The sequence below is a fragment of the Crocodylus porosus genome, unplaced genomic scaffold (genome assembly GCF_001723895.1).
Source record: "Crocodylus porosus isolate Cpor-Errol unplaced genomic scaffold, CroPor_comp1, whole genome shotgun sequence".
In the NCBI taxonomy this organism is placed as follows: Eukaryota; Metazoa; Chordata; order Crocodylia; family Crocodylidae; genus Crocodylus; species Crocodylus porosus.
In genome coordinates this window covers 9,771,463-9,791,968 of record NW_017728943.1, presented here as the reverse complement: position 1 = coordinate 9,791,968, position 20,506 = coordinate 9,771,463, and the positions used below count along the sequence as shown (strand labels likewise).

At 46.0% G+C, this 20,506-nt stretch overlaps 1 protein-coding gene across 1 annotated transcript in view; it reads right to left on the bottom strand.

Annotated features, from left to right (window-relative positions):
* The window catches only part of TBX15 (T-box 15), a 167,037-nt gene that overhangs the window by 38,662 nt on the left and 107,869 nt on the right, over positions 1–20,506 (bottom strand). Inside the window, exon 6 of the mRNA XM_019548648.1 lies at positions 15,350–15,414. Within this exon, the coding sequence (XP_019404193.1) occupies positions 15,350–15,414 (65 nt within the window). The remainder of the gene's footprint in view (positions 1–15,349; positions 15,415–20,506) is intronic.

The window sequence follows — 20,506 nt, the reverse complement described above, 5'->3', positions numbered from 1 at the left end:
GGGACTGGAGGAACCCAGCCCCACTGAACTGAGTCCTGCAAGATAGCTCCATTGGGGGTGAGGTCTTGCAGAAGGAAGAGATACAGCTCTGTATAGAAACACAAGTAACACAAGCAGCACATTGATAGAATTACCAAGACCCTAGCCCTAATAAATGAGCACACCCCAAAGTAGCAGGCAAATCTGGTAACAATTTAGTCTGACCCCCTCCTCAAAGCAGAACCGTCCCTACCTAGATCATCCCAGCCAAAGCTTTGTCCAGCTGGGTCTTAAAAACCAAGGATGGACACCCCACAACTTCTCTGGGCAACCTGCTCCAGTACTTTACTACCTTCCTAGTGAGAAAATTCTTCCTAATATCTAACCTAAACTTCCCTTGCTCCTCCTTGTTCTGACATCTGCCACCACCAACAGGCAGAGGAAGAAAAAATTATTTGGGAGGGCTGGTGTACACGCACACATGTGTGTGTGCCCCCCCCCCAGGTAAGTCTGTGGAGGAAGGGGAAAGGGCCATGGGTGTGGGGGCAAATCGAGACCCCAGTGGTGAGGGAGGGAGCAGGGTAGGGGCTGGGCCAGGTGGGGCCCTCGCTGGGCCAGGCAGTGGGACAACTGGATCCTGGGCAGCTTCTCCAGGGGCACGAGGGGCTCCTGTGAAGTACACAGGAGCAGGGGCAGAGACAAAATGCACAGCAGCAGCTGCCCCCACCCCACACTCAGATGGAGGGGCACGTGCCCCCCAGATACCCACCAGGGCATGCACAGCAGCAGAAGCCCCCGCCTCTCTCCCCCACTTCCCTGGATGAGCTGCCTGGGCCCCGACCATCTCACCACCTGGCTGCGATCCTGGCTGCATGTGCATCCCTCCCTACCCCTGCTGCAGCTGCCTGGAGCTTGCAGCCAGGCTGCCTTGAGGCCCTACCCACTGCCCCAGGTTTGGGCAGGCTGAGCCCCATTACCCCCAGCCTTCCACCGCCTATGGCCACCACTGAGAACAGTCTAGCTCCATGCTCTTTCAACCCCCCCCGCCCTTCAGGTATGTGAAGGCTGCTTTTAAATCCCCTCTCAGTCTTTTCTCTTTCAGGTTCAATAAGCCCAGTTCCCTCATAAGTCATGTGTCCCAGCTCCCAAACCATTTTTATTGCCCTCCACTGGATTCTCTCCAATTTGTTCACATCCTTTCTGTAGTGGGGGGCCCAAAACTAAACACAGGACTCCAGACACGGCCTCATCAGCAAGGATCTGGGTTTTCCACGTACCATGGAAAAATAAAGAAAACCATGGAGTTCCCTATTTTATCAGAGAAAAAATGGATTTTACCTTTTAGCAAAGAAACCTGCAGATTTCCCACTTTTGCAAAGAGCTCTGCAGGCTGGCAGAGTTCCAGCCTGCAAAAGCTAATTGCAAAAAGGGCATGGCAACCCCAATCCTGTCCGGAGGGAGAGGGGGAAAGGGTGGGGCCTGAAGCTCAGTCAGCCAAGGCTTGGCTCAGGCTCACTTTCCTTTTTGAATCCTGTGAGGTAAGTAGGACATGCAGGGGGGCATATCATGTCACTCTGGGTCCATGCACTGCTGACTAGGTGGGTACTCCATGTGGGGCTTTCCCCAATACTGCCCCGCTCCTCAGCCCTCAGCCAGCTTCCTGCAGGAGTGCCCTCCTGGCTGGCAGTGCATGGACCCAGGGTGGCATGCTGTCGGTCCTTCAGGGAAGCCACACACAGCATGCACCTGGCTGTCCCCACCCCCCACACAGATCTGCAGGGCATGGGTCCCCCCACCCCCTGGGAGTGCAGGGCCCCACCTCTGCCCAAGCCCACAGCAGGCAGCAGCAGTGGGGGAGCCATCTCTGTGTTCCTTCTGGTGGGGGTAGGGGGTTGCAGACCTGGGTCCCTGACCCCATAGCCCTGGCAGCTTGGGGGCACACTCCAGCAAGGCTTGAGGGCAGAGGCTGTGGGTGAGGGGAGTGAGGATCACCAGCTGGGCTGTGGGGGCTGTTGAGACAGGAAGTGAGGGGCATGAGCAGGCCAGGGAGTGCAGGGCACAAACAGGGCTGGTGTGGTTGTGGGGGGGCTTTAATTTTAAATCACCAATTGTGTAGTTTTTAAATCAGAGAATTTGTGATATTTTAATAAGGGAAACCCAGGATCCTTGCTCATCAGTGCTGAAAAGAGATGAATAAATCACTTCCCTTGACCCAGTGGCAACACGCCTACCAATACAGCCCAGTATACTGTTAGTATTCTTGGCAACTAGGGCACAATGCTGGCTCATGTTCAGTTTATTGTCCACTGTAACCCCCAGGTCCTTTTCTGCAGAGCTGCTGCCCAGCTAGTCAGCCCCCAGCCTGTACTGGTGCATGGGATTGTTTCATCCTAAGTACAATACTTTGCATTTGTTGTTGAGATTTCTTTTGCCCCAATCCTCTAATTTGTCTAGGTCACTCTGAATTGTAGCCCTACCCTCCAACATATCCCCTACTTCCCCCAGTTTGGTGTCATCTGCAGACTGGCTGAGGGTGCACTCCATCAATGACATGGAAGATGGCATTAAGACATTGAACAAAACCAGCCCCAGGGCCAACCCCTGGGGCATCCACTTGATACCAGCTGCCAGCTAGACATTGACCCATTGATACTACTCTCTGAGCCCAATGTTCCCAGTTTTCCTTCCATGTTAGGGTCCATTCATCCAGCCCATACTTCTTTAGTTTGCCTGGGAGAATGGTGTGGGAGACCATACCAAAAGCCTTGCTAATATCAAGATACACCACACCCACTGCTCTCCTCAATCCACAGAGCAAATCATCTTATTACAGAAGGCCATCAGGTTGGCAAGGCATGAGTTGCCCCTGGTGAATCCATGCAGACCATTCCTAATCACCTTCTCCTCCTCCAAATGCTTAGAAATGGATTCCTTCAGGATTCACTCCAAGATTTTTCCAAGGACTGAGGTGTGGCCGACTGGTCTGTGGTTCCCTGGATTCTTTTTTTTCCCCCCTTTCTTAAATATGGGAACAATGTTTGAGATTTTGCAATCATCTGGGGTCTCTCCTAATCACCATGAATTTTCAAACATGATGGCTAGTGGCTCTGCAGTCACATCAGCCAACTCCCTCAGCACCCCTGGTTGCATCCCATTTGGCCCCATGGACTTGTACACATCCAGCTTGTCTAATAGTCTCTAACTTGTTCTTTCACCTGTTAGCTGCTCACTTCCTCCCCAAACTGTGCTGCCCAGTTGAATAGTCTGGGAGCTGACCTTGCCTGTGAAGATTGAGGTGAAAAAGGCACTGAGATTGAGCACTTCACCATTTCCTTCATCCTCTGTCACAAGGTTCCCTCCCCCATTCATTAAGGGACCCACACTTCCATAGTTTCACAGTAGCTAGGGTTAGGAGGGACCTGAACAGATCATCTAGCCTGACCCCCTACCACAGGCAGGAATGAATGCTAGGTTCACAAGACCCCAGACAGGTAATCATCCAGCCTCCTCTTGGATTTTCCCAAAGTAGGGGCAAGGACCATTTCTCTGGGAAGTTGGTTCCAGATTTTGGCGAGCCTAACTGTAGTTTCATAGTTAGAAGGGTTGGAAGGGACCTGAGCAGATCATCGAGTCTGACCCCCTGCCATGGCAGGAAAAAGTACTGGGGTCCAATGACCCCAGCAAGACTATTGTCAAGCCTTGTCTTAAAGACCCTCAGGGTAGGAGCCAGCACAACTTTGCATGGAAGTTGGTTCCAGATCCTAGCCGCCCTGACAGTGAAGTAGCGCCTCCTGATGTCTAGTCTGAATCTACCCTCTGCCAACTTGTGATCATTATTTCTAGTCACTCCTGGTAGTGCTTGGGGAAACAGGGACTCCCCCAGTGCCTGCTGGTCCCCTCTGACTAGTTTGTAACAGGCCACTAGATCCCCCTCCAGCCTCTCTTGTGGAGGCTGAACAGGTTCAGGTCCCGTAGCCTGTCCTCATAGGGCCTGCCCTGCTGCCCCCGATCATGCGGGTGGCCCTCCTCTGGACCCTCTCCATGTTATCCACATCCCTCTTGAAGTGTGGCACCCAGAACTGGATGCAGTACTCCAGCTGCGGCCTGACCAGTGCTGCATAGAGGGGGAGTATCACCTCCTTTGATCTGCTTGAGATGCATCTGTGGATGCATGACAAGGTACAGTTGGCCTTCCTAACTCCATCCCCACACTGCCAGCCCATATTCATCTTGGCATCAATGACGACTCCAAGATCCTTTTCTGCCTCTGCACTGATGAGAAGGGAGTTCCCCAGCCTGTAAAAAAATTGCCTTCTGATCTCTAACCTAAACTTATTCTCCATCAGCTTAGTACCATTGTTTCTCGTCACCCCAGGTGGTGCTGGTGAGAAAAGGGCTCTACCTATTTGCTGATGATCTCCTCTGATGAGTTTGTAGGTAGCCACCAGGTCCCCCCCTCAGCCTTCTCTTGCTGAGGCTGAACAGGTTCAGGTCCCTCAGTCTCTCCTCATAGGGCCTGTCCTTCTGCTCTCTCACCAAGTGGGTGGCCCTCCTCTGGACACTCTTCAGGCTGGCCACATCCCTCCTGAAGTGCGGCACCCAGTACTGGATGCAGTATTTGAACTGCAGCCTGACCAGTGCCACAGAGGGGGAGGAACACTTCTCTGGACCAGCTTGAGATGCATTTTTGGATGCATGACAAGGTATGGCTGGCCTTGCTGGCTGCGGTCTGGATTGGCGGCTCATGTTCATCTTGGAGTCAATGATGATTCCAAGATCCTGTTCCGCCTCTGTGCTTTCAAGAGGGGAACTCCCCAGCCTGTATGTATGCTGTGGATTCCTTCTCCCAAGGTGCAGCACCCTGCATTTGTCTACAATGAACCCCATCCTATCATCATCAGCCCACTTCTATACTCTATCTAAATCTATTTGCAGCCTCTCTCTCCCTTCAAGTGTGTCCACTTTGCCCCGCATCTTAGTATCATCAGCAAACTTGGACAGTGTGCTTTCCACCCTCCCCCCCCATCCAAGTTGCTGATGAAGATGTTAAACAGTGCGGGCCTGAGAACCGAGCACTGGGGTACCCCACTGCTCACATCACACCAGGTTGAGTACAACCCATCCACCACTGCTCTCTGGGTGCACCCCATCAGCCAATTTTTTACCCATCCAACTATGTAGGCATCAGTGCCACAGTCGCTTAATTTATTGATGAGGATGGGGTGAGAGACAGTGTCAAAGGCCTTCTTAGAGTCTAGAAAGACACCATCATAGTTACCTGTTCATGAAAGGCAACCAGGTTGGTCAGGCAGGACCTGCCTTTCCTGAACCCATGCTGATTGCACCTGAGCATGATCTCCCCTGCTGGCCCCCCACAGATGTGCTCCTTGACAATTCTCTACAAGATATTCCCAAGCACCAAGGTGAGGCTTACAGGCCTATAGTTACATGGGACCTCCCTTTCTTGAAAATTGGGACCACATTAGCCAGTTTCCAATCCCCCAGCACCTGGCCAGATGACCACGAATACTCATACAGCCAGGCCAAGGGCTCTGCAATGACCCCTGCCAGCTCCCTCAACACCCTTGGGTGGAGGGCATCTGGACCTGCAGATTATCTTCTTCTGGTTACTAACGTGCTTGTAGAAATGCTCCTTGTTATCTTTCATGTCCCTTGCCAGCTGCAACTCTGATGACACTTTGGCCTTCTTGACTTCATCCTGCATGCGTGGGCAATAGTCCTATTCTCCTCCCTAGTTGTTTGTCCAAGTTTCCACTTCTTATAAGCTTCCTTTTTGTGATTTAGTTTACTGAAGGGTTCCCTGCTAAGCCAAGCTGGTCTTCTGCCATACTTGCTAGTCTTCCTGAGCATTGGGATGGTTTATTACTGCACTCTCAGTAAGGCTTCTTTAAAAGTACAGCCAGCTCTCCTGGACTCCTCTCCCCTCAGACTGGTTTCCCAGGTGATCTTGCCCATGAACTCCCCGAGTGAATCACAGTCTGCTTTTCTGAAGTCCAGGGTCCTTACTCTGCTGCTCTCCATCCTTCCTTTCCTCAGGATCCTGAACTCTACTATCTCATGGTCACTGCTGCCCAAGTTGCCATCTACTAGTACATCCCCCAACAATTCTTCCCTGTTTGTGAGCAGCAGATCAAGAAGAGCACAGCCCCTAGCTGGCCACTCCAACACTTGCATCAGGAACTTGTCTCCAATGCTTTCCAAAGACTTCCTGGATTGCCTGAGCACTGCTGCATTGCCCTCCCAACAAAATGTCAGAGTGATTGAAGTCCCCCATGAGAACCAGGGCTTGTGATCAGGAAATGTCTGCTAGCTGTTTGAAGAAAGCATCCTCCAACACTTCCTCCTGGTCTGGTGGTCCATCACAGACCCCTACCATGACATCATGCTTGTTGCTCTCCCCTCTGACCCTAACCTGGAGACTTTCAACAGGCCTACCTCCTCTGGAGTTTAATACTGAAGCTCTGAGCAATCATACACTCTTTATATAAAAGTGCAACTCCCCTGCCTTTCTTTTCTGAACAGTTTGTACCCATCTGTGACAGTGCTCCAGTCATATGAGCTATCCCACCAGGTCCATTATTCCAATTACATCATGCTTCCTTGACTGTGCAAGGATTTCCAGTTCTTCCTGCTTGTTTCCAAGGCTCCATGCATTAGTGTCCAGGAACCTAAGATAACTAGTTGATTGCCCATCTGCTTCCTGTTGGATGGATAAATTCCATAATCCTAAGGCAATGAAGAGCCTCCTTGTCAAAGAGGCCTCCATCAGGTCTTCAAAAAACGTAACCTGCAACCGTAATATCTGTACATCAGCTAGCTTGCCATTCAGCTACCTGAGCTACATAGGTAATTTAGAGGCTGTTTTGAAAAGTTCTAGTTCCTTCTTTCCTGACTCTTTAAATCAGACAAACCATATCACTCTCAGATAGTTGTGCAGCCTCCATTATAATATTAACCAAAAGCTTGCAGTCTTTAATATATTTGTATCCACAACACTCCTCTGGAGTAGGCTGGTATTCCTAACAGGTTGAGAACTGATGCACAGAGAAACTAAATGACCTCTCCAAGATCTCATGGAGCAGGATCTTTGTGGCAAAGAAGGGACTTAAATGAAGATCTCTCAAAGTCCCAGACCAGCCCCCCCACCCCCCCACCCCCCGATTGGTCTGAATGAAAGGACCATCCTTTCAATCAGGCAACAAAATCATATACCAATGCTACCTTGGAATGCTCGCACATTTAAAAATAACCCTCACCACCCTGAATGAGTTCAGCTGTTGGGCCCCGTGTACCCTAAAACACTTCCTGCTCCTTTTCCTCCTAGCACATTTCATGGTAACATAAGCATCGTATTCATCATAGCTGTATAAGGAGATAGGCATTAGCTCCTTCCTGTGACTGCTATCTGAGAGAGAGGTATGCAAGGAAGTGAGAAAATGAGCAGGAAAAATCCCAGACCTGTGGATATCTTGATCCCACATTTCACTCTGTTCTCATTTCATCTTGGATCAACTTGTGGTCCATGTTTTCTGATTTGCCCATCATGTTTCTGTCCTTCACAACTTTCCAAAGGCCATCTTATTAACCATCAAACTTTGCTGTAATAGTTTCAGGTTGGGATGAGGAAAACATCTCCCTGTAGAATCCTCAGAAGGATTTGGATGGTTCCATGCCCATATAACATCCCCAAGGCATCGGCCTCACCTTGTACTGCCAAGCTTGGTTTTGCCCAAAAATGGGGTGGTTGGGTTATAAACATGGAGATCTGGTTATGCAGTCTTAAATGTCACCAGCAAGTCCCTGTGAATGCTTCAGTCAATTCCAAACCAACCATAACAGAATAAGAAATAAGTGAAAGCATCAATTTTAACCTCATAGAACTGGCCCCATTGTCAAGCAGAAAGGCAAAGTTATAGGGAGGGAGAAAAAAAACAAAACCAAAAACAAAAACCTTCCCCTTCTTTTATCCCCATGCTATTCTTTCCCCTGCTTTATCTGGTCTCTGTGACTAACATTCTGGCAGGCATAGTTTAGTGTCCCCAATGACACTGATACTGCCTTGAGACTTTTAGAGATCTGTATTTTGAGTGGGTTTTTTCCTGAATAGTATAACTAAGAAGTTGTTGTGGGAATGGTGGAAGGTATAGAAGACCAAACAAAAAAAGTGCTTTTTTAATTCTCACAACCATAGATCTGCAGGTGAATTTGGAGCTGCAGTAGGGGAGTTAGAAGAGCTGGCTAATATAATCAGGAAAAGACACACACCCCTATTAAGGGATCAGTTCCTCACCATACTCAGGGTGTGGATACATGACAATTACTATGGAACATTTACCCTGGATTTTATTCTATGGAAAAAGTTACTCTATAGTGAGTGCATCTACACATACGTTAATGTCCCATTGCTAATATATGTCAAGTTTAGTACCTCTAATATGAGGTATTAACTAAATGTGCAGTGGCCAGCACTACTGCACAGCAGCAAAGACGCACAGTCTTTTCATGATGCTTAATGTGTAGTAGACTAATTCTATTGTGCATTAGCATGACTTTTGCTGTGACATGCTAACGTGCAGTAGAATTAGTCTACTGTGTATTAAGCTTCTTGTGTAGATGAACCTAGTAATGAGCAGGCACATAACCAGCACTCCCGTACCAGTGCCTTGGTAGGCACTATTACAGCACCTGCCCACTAGATGGGGGAAGAGCAAGTTTGTGTTGACCAAACTCCTACCCAGAAATTATGCCAGCTAGGGGAGTGGATTCAGTGTAATTTACAGTGGTGCATAGTTACTCCTCATTATTTTAGGGGAAGATTTACTCTAGAATGTAGTGATTTATGCTGGTGTAAGTCTGCATATCATGTATCCATTTCACTTTTATCCCCGTGTAAAATCTAATTATTCTGTAGTAAATATGTGCCTACTCTGATATTTCTTCTTCATATAGTTTGGATCTTAACACATTTCTTTCCCATATTTGTGTACCTGTATGCACATGCATGAGGGGATGCCCATGTGCATGTGCATCCCTGCCTTTGTTTTGTTTTTTAAAAATCCCAGAATCATGAACACTAGTTGAGGATTTCAGTGAAAGTTTGACCAGAGCAGGGCTAGTAACATAGCCTTGTGTCTTCATAAGTACTTTTGCCAGCCCTTTCCCCCCCACCTTAAGCCTCAACCTGCTCTCTTTGTTGTATAATACCTTCAAAATTTTAATTCCTCTTTACATCATTTCCCAGTCAGCTGTCTGCCTGACCTACCTTAGGTTTGCAACTGCATCAAGTCCTAGCTATGTCAGCGAAGGCAGGAATCAGGCGAAGAACTGGGACAAGACAGGCATCCCTCATTAAGGAAAGAAGAGGAAATAGGGAAAGACCCACACCTGTTTGAAGTATCAGAGTTAGCCGGTAGTCTCAGGGATGGAAAGCTCTGATCTCAGCAGGGATGAGGTAAGTTCATATAGGCTCACAGCCATGACGAAATAAGAGCAGTCCATCTAGAATCACAGAGTCAGAAAAGTAGGGTTGGAAAGGACCTGAGGAGGTAATCTAGTCCAACTTCCTGTGCAAAGCAGGGACATCTCCAAATATATTATCCCAGCCAAGGCTTTCTCTAGCTCGGTCTTAAAAACCTCCAAGGATGGAGATTCCACCACCTCTCTCTGGGTAACTTGTTCCAATGCTTTACTACCCTCCTACTGAGAAAGGTTTTCCTAATATCCAACCCAAACTTCCCTTGCTGCAATTTCAGCCCATTGCTCCTTGTTCTGTCATCTGCCAGCACTGACAGCAGTCTAGCACCATGCTCTTTGGAATCACCCTTCAGGTAGTTGAAGGATGCTATTAAAAGCCCCCCTCAAGTCTCCTCTTCTCCACACTAAATAGGCATCTATCTACACACGCTTGGAGAGGGCATTTTGATTAAATTAGATCAGTTCCCAAGAGCTGTTCTAAACACCTGTAGTGTCTTGTGTATTCAGCATCCTAGGTTTCAAAGTGATGGTGGGAGTGCTTCTGTTAAAGCTGAATACCACCATTTTGAAATGCAGAGATGTTGAATACACAAGAGGCTGCAGCACACTGGAGCTTTCTGATTAGAACTAGCAAATTGCCCATCAAGAACAACTAGGGAGGGCGGGGACAAAGGTCTGCATCCAGCCCTCCTCCCACCTCAGGCCAGGGTCAAGGCTGCTTCCCACCACTCCCCACCGCTTCGCTCCCCACCTCCCCTTCAGGCCAGGGCTGGGGCCACTCCCCGCCTCCTCCCCCAAACTGCTTCAGCCTGGAGCCTGTGACCACGGTGGTGGTGGTAGTTGCAGCTGTGGCAGGGCACAAACACCAGTAACCTCCCCTCTCCTTTCCACGCTCCCTCCCCTCCCTGACAGCTGTTCTTAGGAGTGGGCAGGAGCCAGCCCCTGGCTCCAAGAAGCACGCAAGGAGGGTGGGGTGAGGCCAGCACCACTGGCCTCATCTGCCCACTCTGTCCCCTCCATTATGGCAGTGCTTCAGTCCCTGCCATCCCCCTCTGCCTGAAAGGACCAGGGGAATCCCTGTAGTAGAATATCATCTCTGACTTTCCCCAAACTCTACTATCTGACAACTGTCACTGCAAAGGGCAGACTCCTCTGCCCCATCTCTTCAGGTAACCCTGACTTGTAGCCCGAGCTGGATACATTCCTGAGTGAGGGGGGAAACCTGCTCCCTCTGCCTGCATGATTGGCCTCACATACCTAGGTTGGGGGCTTAAACTCCCTATTGTTCTAAGCAATGCCAGCCTGACTGGGAGTGGGCTAAAGACCCTGCCAGTCTACCCAGCAACCAGCGATTCATTTCAAATTGGTTGGCTGGCAGGCAACAGTTGTTGGGCTTCATTGGATCAGATAAATGAGGTCATAATGTCTACGTAAGTGAAGGACTGCCCAAGAGGAGGGACAGTAGCCATGATGAGAACTCAGAGAAGCTGGACTCTTTCCATCTTGAAACTCATGATCAGTGAACTGCTTGCCTCCAGAGGGAATCTCCACCTGCCTCTGGATGACACTTGTGAGTATCTTTTCACAGTCAACTCCCTTCATTGCCCAGTCCTCTGGCCCATTCAATCCAACTACCTCCTTGCATTCAGTTTAGGCTGTTTTTCCCTCTTCATTGCCTGGGTGCTGGCAGAGGGAGCCCAGCAATCACCTGAGAGAACTTCCTTTCTCCCAGTTGTGGCAAGTAACACCACAATAGCTTGCCACAGCTGAAAGCAGCCATTACAGCTTTCCCTTGCTTTATGCTGTACACATATTCCTGGAAAATGGCACATAACTCAAATTCATATACAGAGAATCCATTTTACAAATGTAACAAATATGGATACATTCCAAGACCTCAATTGTACTGACCACCAGACCCATTTCTACAAGGTACTTACTAACAGCAGACAGAACACAAACACAGGGTGGTGGTGAATATTACTATAATGGGGATGACAACTACAGAAATACGTCACAGACAACAAGCAAGGAGCACAGATGCACACAGGAGATTATACGTTAGTGAACGTCACTCCCACAGTTCACTGCACAAAAGCAGCTGACTGTGGGCTTCTACCATACTGATTACATACGAGTGAATTTAACTTGCATATAATGAATTTTTGGTATAAGAAGGGTCATCACATAAGAGTGAATTCACCCATACAGAACCCATATAAAGCGAGGAAAACCTGTACATGTCTGTTCAGACTCTGCAGTACTCAGCTGGAATATGTTTAGTGCATATAGAAACACCAGGGAATCAATAGCAGCCCAACTCTAAAACCTCTTCTTAGGTCCTTGAGCAGCCTTAACTAGAAGAAGTGTTATCTGCATCCCTTAAAATAATTTTGGTTATTCTCCGAAGTTTACTAAACACCCACAAGCATCTAAGCCTTTCTACAATCTTACTAAGTTTTCTGCTTCAGAGATAACTCACAGCAATGAGTTTTACTGGTAACCTTTCAATTTCTTTGAACATCCCTTGGCTTTGTATTATGAGTAAAGCCAGTCAAGAAATTGCTGGAACAGTTTACCAACTGAAAATGAGGATCTGTCAAAGCCTAGTGTTTTTCAGGACTATGGCAATTCCAATATACATTAGGGCGAAAAAAACTTCTCATTTCAATGCAGTTTTGGACTAATTGCAAAATCTAGGGTCCAGAAGGAATTTTCCCCCTAGATCAGACTGGCACAGATAGTTGGGGGGCTTTCCTTCTTCTGTAGTGCGAGGCATGGTTATCTTCAGAGCATATATTAAATCAGTCAGGCTTTGCCATTCCCCCATCTCTCTGACTTTTAGATATGGCATGTTATGGGGTGTTCTTCTGTTTAAGATGCTGTTCCTGGTATCAGCAAGTGAGGGTTTAGTGCTTCTTTTGGGAATTCCTCAGTTAACAATTGTCTATGAATACAGGGGACTGGACTCAATGGCCCAGGGGGCCCTTCCAAGCCTATTTTCTGTAGATAAATAAAGGTGGCATTCTGTTCCTTCCTGGTTTCTTATGTGGCCTTTTTTGATCATCTATATGACATTGTTGGCACATATATACCTAGAGAAATTTTGTTCCTAGGCCTGGTAGTCCTGCATACATGTATGATATTGCATATATATATGCACACACACACACGCTCCTTGTGGATGGGTAGTAGCTGTAGACACCTCAAAGTGGGGTTGGCCAAAACCTAAGTCTACCAAATTGAGACTTAGGAACAGGGGGAAGAAAAGCACCAAGTTTTATAGCTAACTGTCTAGAACATTCCACTAGGAAGGCAAAGAACCTAAGATCTGTGTTCAGTCAAAGGAGGATTGTTTCTCTGACTTCCTAGCACAGCACTTTCATTACACATCAGGTAGTACCCAATAATCTTTTCCAGTGCTTGCTTTTGAAGCTAGCCCCCTGGGCAGCCATGAGCGTTCTATAGGAATGCGTGGGCCAGAAAAAAAGAGTACAAGGCAGAGGCAGTGGCTCAGTGCATGCTCAATAGAACGGTTCTCTCACTTTGTTATCTTCTACATAAATTACAAGTCTACATAATTGTTCACACATTCAGGGCTACACATCCAGGAATATAATTCCTCTATGCTTGTAAATGCTGAAAATACTATTTAAATAACCAAATCTGGACACTTAGATAACCAGAAGGGAATAGAGTGCCACCCACAGTGGCAATGTGCTTCTGCTGGAGATAGACCTACGAATTTCCTGTGAACAGACTTGTTTCACTTTTCTTTTCCTCAAATATAATGGTAATATCAACATTTAATACATATTTATTTTCTTTTGATTAAACATTTGAAACAAAAATAAACTGAATTATCAAGATGAAACAAGTCAGAATTATTGAAACAAAACATGGCTCTTTGTTACCATTTCAACCTTCCCCCCCCCGCCCCAAACATGTTGGATTCTTTGTTAGAACAGAAATGTTGGTTTCTGGCATGCTCCAATTATAAGAAAAAGTGAGCACAAAGTCAAATTTTCCTTTCCTATGCTATGCACCATTTGCCATGTCTTTGTGACCTCAGCCTTAATTTACATTTCCCAAATTGTCAGTCAATCTAGGTCTAAAATTTGTCACCTATTTTTGAAAAACTGCAGTATATTTTTACAGTATCTTTACTTGTATAACCCATGTATATTATACTACAATAAAAAGTAATAAATAATAATTAAGAAAAAACTTAGAATGAAAAAACAGAACAATGCACTTTGTAGATGATACTAAGTAGAAATGTGTTGCAAAACTTAGAAAAAGAGAAAGATAATGCAAAAGAATCTAGAGAGATTTCATAGATAATGCAAACTAAGACTTACTTGGGAAAATAAACTTCAAGGAAAAATTTTTTTTGGTTTTATATACAAAAAAAATGGACAAAAGAATTATTCTTGGAAGCAGTGAAACAGAAAGACATTAAAGAAACAGTGAACAGAAAATTATATGGGAGTTTGAAATCTAATACAGTAGCAAAATGTATAGCTGCAGTTTGGGGCATAATGTCACAAAGCCTGACCAAGAAGATTTCATAGAGTTCTGCACCATAGTACCAGAAGAACATTTATGAACTGGAGGGAATTCACTGAAGAGCAACAGAACAGAACTGATTTCTGAGAAGACACTGAAAGAACTAGATCCGTTTAATCTGGCTAACCTGAACAACGTTTTCAGTTGATACCACCAATACATAAAAGACCTTTCCCAGAAAAGAAAAGCAGCTGTTCCTGATTTCTCTGATAACTAATCTATAGCTATTTCCATCTACTGAAAATCTGTATTAGCCAAGCAAAACGCTTTCCTGGGACTTAACAGGACATAGAAAAGTGTAATAGAAAGGAATATGTTGGAGCAATGAGTGAAACGTAAGGAAAGACACTCTGGAGAGTAGAGCTAGGATCCAGAATGACCTGGATAGACCAGAGAAATGGTCCAGTATCAACCAGATGAAACTCAGAAGGACATCATGCAAAGTCCTGCACTTGGGACAAAATAATTTCATGCACAAATACAGAGTAGGGAATGACTGGCTAGGCTACAGTACTCCAGAGAAGGAGCTGGGTTACTGTGGACATTAAACTCAATAGGAGCCAACAGTGTGTTATTGTTGCAAAAAACACCTGGGCTATATTAGCAGGAGTGTCACTTGCAAATCAAGGGCAGTGATTCTTTTGCTTTACTCAGCACTGGTGAGGTCTTACCTGAAGTAATGTATCCAGTTTTGGGACCCACACTTCAAGAAGGATATGGACAGATTGGAAAGAGTCCAGCAGGGAATGACAAGAATTATTAGCGGCCCATGGAGCATGACTTATAAGGAAAGGCTGGAAGAGCTCTGGTTAATTAGTCTGGAGAAAAGAAGACTGAGGGGGGATTGGATAATAGTGTTCAAAATACCTGAAAGGTGATTATAGAGAAGCTGGCTGGAGATGGGTTTTTCTCTGTAGCTGTAGGGGATACAGCTAGGACCAATGCCCTAAAGCTTCAGCAAACAAAATTTAGGTTGGTGGTTAGGAGGATGGTCAAGCATTTGAATAGGATGCCTGAAAAATTTCAGAAGCCAGTTCAATAGATACTTATCTGGGATGCCTTAGTCAAGGATGATCCCAACTTGTTCACAGGGCTGACCTAGATGACCTTGTGACATTTCTTCCAACCTTACTTTCCTATCTACTACAAAAATCCAATTATTTAAAAATAATAATACTATTTTAGAGCTATTAAAGTATGAAGGTGATTAGGTTAACTTCTGTTTGAGTAACACCTTGTAGCCCTTTTGGGGGACCAAGGCCTCTATTGTTTTAACCACCAAATCCATAAGGTAAACTCTTCTTACCTGTTTCTCCCAGAATCTCTGAATCCTTTAGCAAAAGGGTTTCGGTCAATTTTTAATCTGGTAATCTGCAAAGGAAAATTGAGAATCAGACAATTTATTTTCAGATTTTTATTTGCAGTGCCTCTCCTGCTTCTCTTTATCCAACACCTCATTATTTCCTACTAACTCACTCCACAAACAATGTTAAGGAAAAATCCAGCAGCAACTATAGGGCACAGGTTTTAGAGAGCAGTACCTAGCTCCCCCCCCCACCCCATTATCTAGACAAAACAGCCATAAATCTACACAGAACTTGACTACCCAAAGTCTTCTGGTTTTAAAGACCTATTTATTTCCTTTTAACACAGAAAAATATGGTCTGAGTCAGCACCTGTTAAGAATCTCCCTTCCTACTACATTTTTTTACCTAAATTTGATGCTAGTGAAAGAGGCCAGTGTAGAAGCCCTATCCTACCCATCTCTAAAACTGGTCAGCTGGAGTCCTGGCAAGGTCAACTTCCCTCCATCTGCCTCAGACAACCCCAGAGGGTCCATCTCTAGAAGTGAAATGTTGCAGCTTCAGTTCTCTGATGTCACAGCCAAAAAGGAGACAGCTGAGCTAGATGGCAATCACAGGTCCTTTATATCTATTGGGATCCAGCACATCTGCTGAATAGTGACCTCCAAGCTGGAATTCAGCTTCTAGAAAAGTGGGAGTTATGAACTTAACTTCTGCTAGTCAGGTTTGCAGCTGTTCTGGGACTAGTACCTACAGAAATCTGAATTTTTGAATGTGGAACTGCAGTAGAACCCTTTGGTAGATTTGCTAGCTGGTTAATATAGTTTCCACAGACAAGGTTATTTGGGTAAATCTGTTCTCTTTTATTAGACCAACTCACATAGTTGAAAAAATTCTTCTTTGCAAGCTTTCAGGTAAAAATACCCTTTGTCAGGCAAAAGAAGCATCTACAGTTGGTCTCTGCTTTTCCTGGATGGAGTAGCAAAGCAGCTACAGGCTAGTACGTATGTAAGAAAGTCAGCCAGTTCAAATGTAAATCGAGTTAGTCAGTAGGTGTGGGACGGGGGGGTGGGAATATAGCTGTAGTCAAAGGATGAGACAGGAGGGAGAAGGGTGGGGAAAAGGGAATGAACGTAACTGGTAAAAAGTGGAGAGGTTACCTGGGGAGTCAGATGTCAGGCAGGTTATAGTGTGTCATAAATCCAATGTCTATATTTAGACCACGATTTTTTGTATTAAGTAGATTGATGAAGTGAAGTTCATAGGCTTGTCTGTGAAAGGTGTTTTGCAAATTCCTTTTGAGAATTATTGCTTCCACAGATATTTTCCCCAATACGATGGGGTCTCTAATGCCACTGAAGGATCATTCATGAAGAATCAGGTAGGGTTTAAGATTGTTTTGTAATAAGGGTTTTTCAACCCTCCCCTCCAACCCTACTGAACTCCACTTAGTGGCATTCTGTGCTTAAAGCAGTGCTTCCTAAACTATTCTTCCTCATGACCCCATTTATAGCCCCATTTCCTCAGCATGACCCTATTTCCTCAGTATGGCCCCTCATTCCCTACCCTCATGACCCTATCTGTTAATGTTGTGACTCCATTTGGGGTTGCCACCCACAGTTTGAGAATCACTGACTTGGAGCCATCAGTGCCTCCCCTCACCTGTCCTCTTCCCCCATTCTCAGGAAGGATATACAGCTAAATGATTGCCAATGCAATCATAGGGAAAATAATCACACCCTGTACTGACTTTGGATGCCAAAAACCCCTAATGTGGGCATGACTTTAGTTGCTCTAATTCTCTCCATCTGCCCTCAGCCCAGCGTCTCCCCCTCCTACCACCCTTGCCTATCCCTTGTCTCAGCAGCAGGTGTTCATCTTTTTATATTTTCCCCACCCCATCTTGGAGCCTGTTCACACACTAACTACAAAAGTCGTAAAAGAGCAGTGGTTTTCAACCTTTAATTTGTGCGCACCTAAAAAATTTCAAATGGAGGTGCAGACACTTTGGAAATTCTGAATGGAGGTGCATCCCCCTTTGAACTGTAAGTAAGTGTATTCATATCCTTTTTGACTGATCATAGTCATCTTTTGCAGAACTCTTAGAAATAGTCTGTGTGGACTCTAAGGAGTCCAGGGACTACAGATTGAAAGCTACTGCCTTAGAGGCATGAAGTCATAGGTCTGAAAGGGACTTCCAGAGGTCATCTAATCTAACTCCCTTCCCAAAACAGAATTACCCCTATCAAAACTATCCTATATAAGTTCTTGTCTAACCTATTCCTAAATTTACAGTATTAACCCTGTCAAAAACACCCAAAGCACCCTAACCTGATACAGATAAAGCAGGGGGACAAGGGCTGTCAGTGTCTCATCACTGTCAACTCTGCTTCCAGCTGCATCTTGCAGTCTCGGATAGTCACATCAGGCCTGAGCAGGAGACAGTAGACCACAATCTAAAACCCATGGCAGTCCCAGGCATAAGGAGATTATTTTTTCAGCTCTGCCTCCCAGTGGCTTCTTATTCCTGTCTGCTTGGAGCTGGTCTAAGCAGTTTACTTGTCTCATTCTCATTGCAAAGACCCTGTTTGTGCTTGGCAGTTGTCTAAGGGTAAGAGAACTTGAGTGTGGGAGTGAATGTAAACAGCAATAGCCAATGCCAGCTGTGGGAGCTGCACCTCATACCAGATGAATTACAGCTCCACGGTCCATGAGCAGCCTTGTGTAATTCCTCCTCTATGCTACCTTGGATTAATTTATCAAAGGGTAGGACCTGTGCCTTGAATTCTGCAGTGCCAGACTACAGACCTCCCAAGAACAGGCTGTAATTTCTGGCACCTTTGTTTCTTCTCCCAAGAATCACATGCTCTTGCACTTCTCACCTCAGCTAGAAAATGAAGGAAATGTTCCTAAACATGTCAGGCTCTGCATGAAAGCTCTGGTTTGAGTTCAGGTCTTGGCTGAAGAAAGCTCAAGGAGATGACATAGAGTGGGTTTCTAAATTACTCAATTCCTACCACAAACCTACCCAGAGTCCCTGGCAAATGGCCACGCTTTGTATCCCAACGGCAGAGTGCTGCAAAGGCACAGGGCCACGTGCAGTAGGTGGAGGACTTAAGGGTCAGAGTAACTGCCCTCAGAGGACCTTAGTAGGCAAGATGTGACACAAACCATTACAGAATTTGCAGCCATGAACACCAGATCCAGATCTGCAGGTATGCGTACTTTGTGGCACTGCAAACCTCTTTGCAGCACCACAAACCACATATATTGCATGTTAAACCATGCCCCTCACAGCTAATTTGCAGTGCTCAGGCAAAATTTGCTACTCGGATTTCCCGGTAAAAAAACAACACCCTGCCAAAAGAAGTGGTGCAAAGCACACCAAACTGCTGCGTGCCAGGACAAATGTAGAGATGGAGGAGCAAGCAGCTCAGGGCTGCCTGCTCCCCTGTCTCTGCACTACAGAGCCCCTGCACTAAGACCCCTGTGCCCCAGCCAACCAGGGAGCAACATGTGGAGATGAGAGCAGGCAGAAAGCCCAGGGTTGTCTGCTTCCATGTCTCTGTGCTGCAGAGTCCCCACACTGAGGCATGCTGCACCCTCAGCCAGCCACTCCCTGGCTGGCTGGGGTGCAGTGTGCCTCAAGACAAGGCAGCAGCTCTGGGCTGGCTGCTCCTTTGTCTGCATGCCTCACTGCAAGGGTTCCACTGCAGAGCCCCCACAGAGAAGCTGGCTGGGGAGCAGCATGCCCCAAATCTGGGGCTCTGCATGCCTCAGCACTTATTCTGTAATTGTTTTCAGGCTTTCTTTTCCCTTCCTTTGATTTCCCAACATGTACAATTTTCAGATGGTTAGGTAACATGATGGGATTATAAACTCTCCACAAAAGAGAAAGTATCCTTTCAGTGGCCCAGAAAGTTTAGTGCTACTGCTTGAAAGTGTTAGAATCATTAATACAAGAATATTTTGTATTATATTGAGATGGAGTTGTCACTTATTGCAAGGTTTTTTATTTTTCTTGAAGATTTAATTTGTCATTGAGTTTATGATACTGATGTTTACATGTGGAAATGTCCAAGCAAAGTAATATTTTTGCCTTTGTCTTGCCTTGATTTTAAACCCTCTCTCCTTCAGTCAGTGGAAACAAATTGCAGAACAGATTTTCTGTTCTAGAGAAGACACTATCAAGTTTTTCCTTTTCAAGCTAGTTTCTGTTGCCATTCCAGTTTATGACACTAACTTCTTGTGTACCATTGGACAACCATGCTGTCAGTGCCTTGCATGGGAGCTTGCTCTTGCATCTTGCCTCAGCTATCTAAGATAAACGGATGATCATTCACCTTAACAACAATGTTTTGAACCCACAGAACCCTCCAGCAGTGCAGGCAGCTGGGGGAGCCTGGTGAAAAGGGGACTGGGAGATGGAAGCATACACAAATTCCTGACAGGGAGGGAGACTGGGCCCCTAGTGTAAGGGGAGGTATAATGGGGTATATACAGAGCCCCTTGTAAAAGCACAGAATGAGGATGGGAAGGGACAAACAGAGGCCCTGACATGAACAAAGGGAAAATGGGGGGTGCACACCAAGCTTCTGGCATGGGGAGAAGCTGCAAGGAAATCCTAAAATAGAAGGTGGCAACATGGGGCTAGTGAAAGAGAGGAAGAAATGCAAGGAGCATGAGGTGAGCTCAGTCTACAGAAGCAGTAGTGTGTGCAGCCCCATGGTTACAAGAAAAGAACCTCTCATTGTCTATAGGCCATGGAAGGCAAAAATGTAATGCAGCCCTTCCTCCATGGGGGTTTTGGGGTCATATCTATGTGATGATACATTTTCCTTTGGTTATACTCTCAGCTGCTTGCCTTCCCCTTCTCTTCCCTTTTTGTATCTAGAAAATTATTTCCTTTTACCCATCTTTCAGGGGATAGTTCTTCCTAATCATTTATAATCATTTCCCAGAATGATCATTTACTCAGCTGAAGAAACACAGCTGAGTGTGTGTTGGGGAGCAGGGGTTGGGGAGCTACAATGCTGTCTTTTCCTTCCTGGTCTTTATTAAAGAGGCCATCCTTAATGCACTGCCCGACACCAACATCCTGAGGGATAGCCAGCACAGGTTTGTTGCGGGTAGGTCTTGCTTGACCAATCTCATTTCCT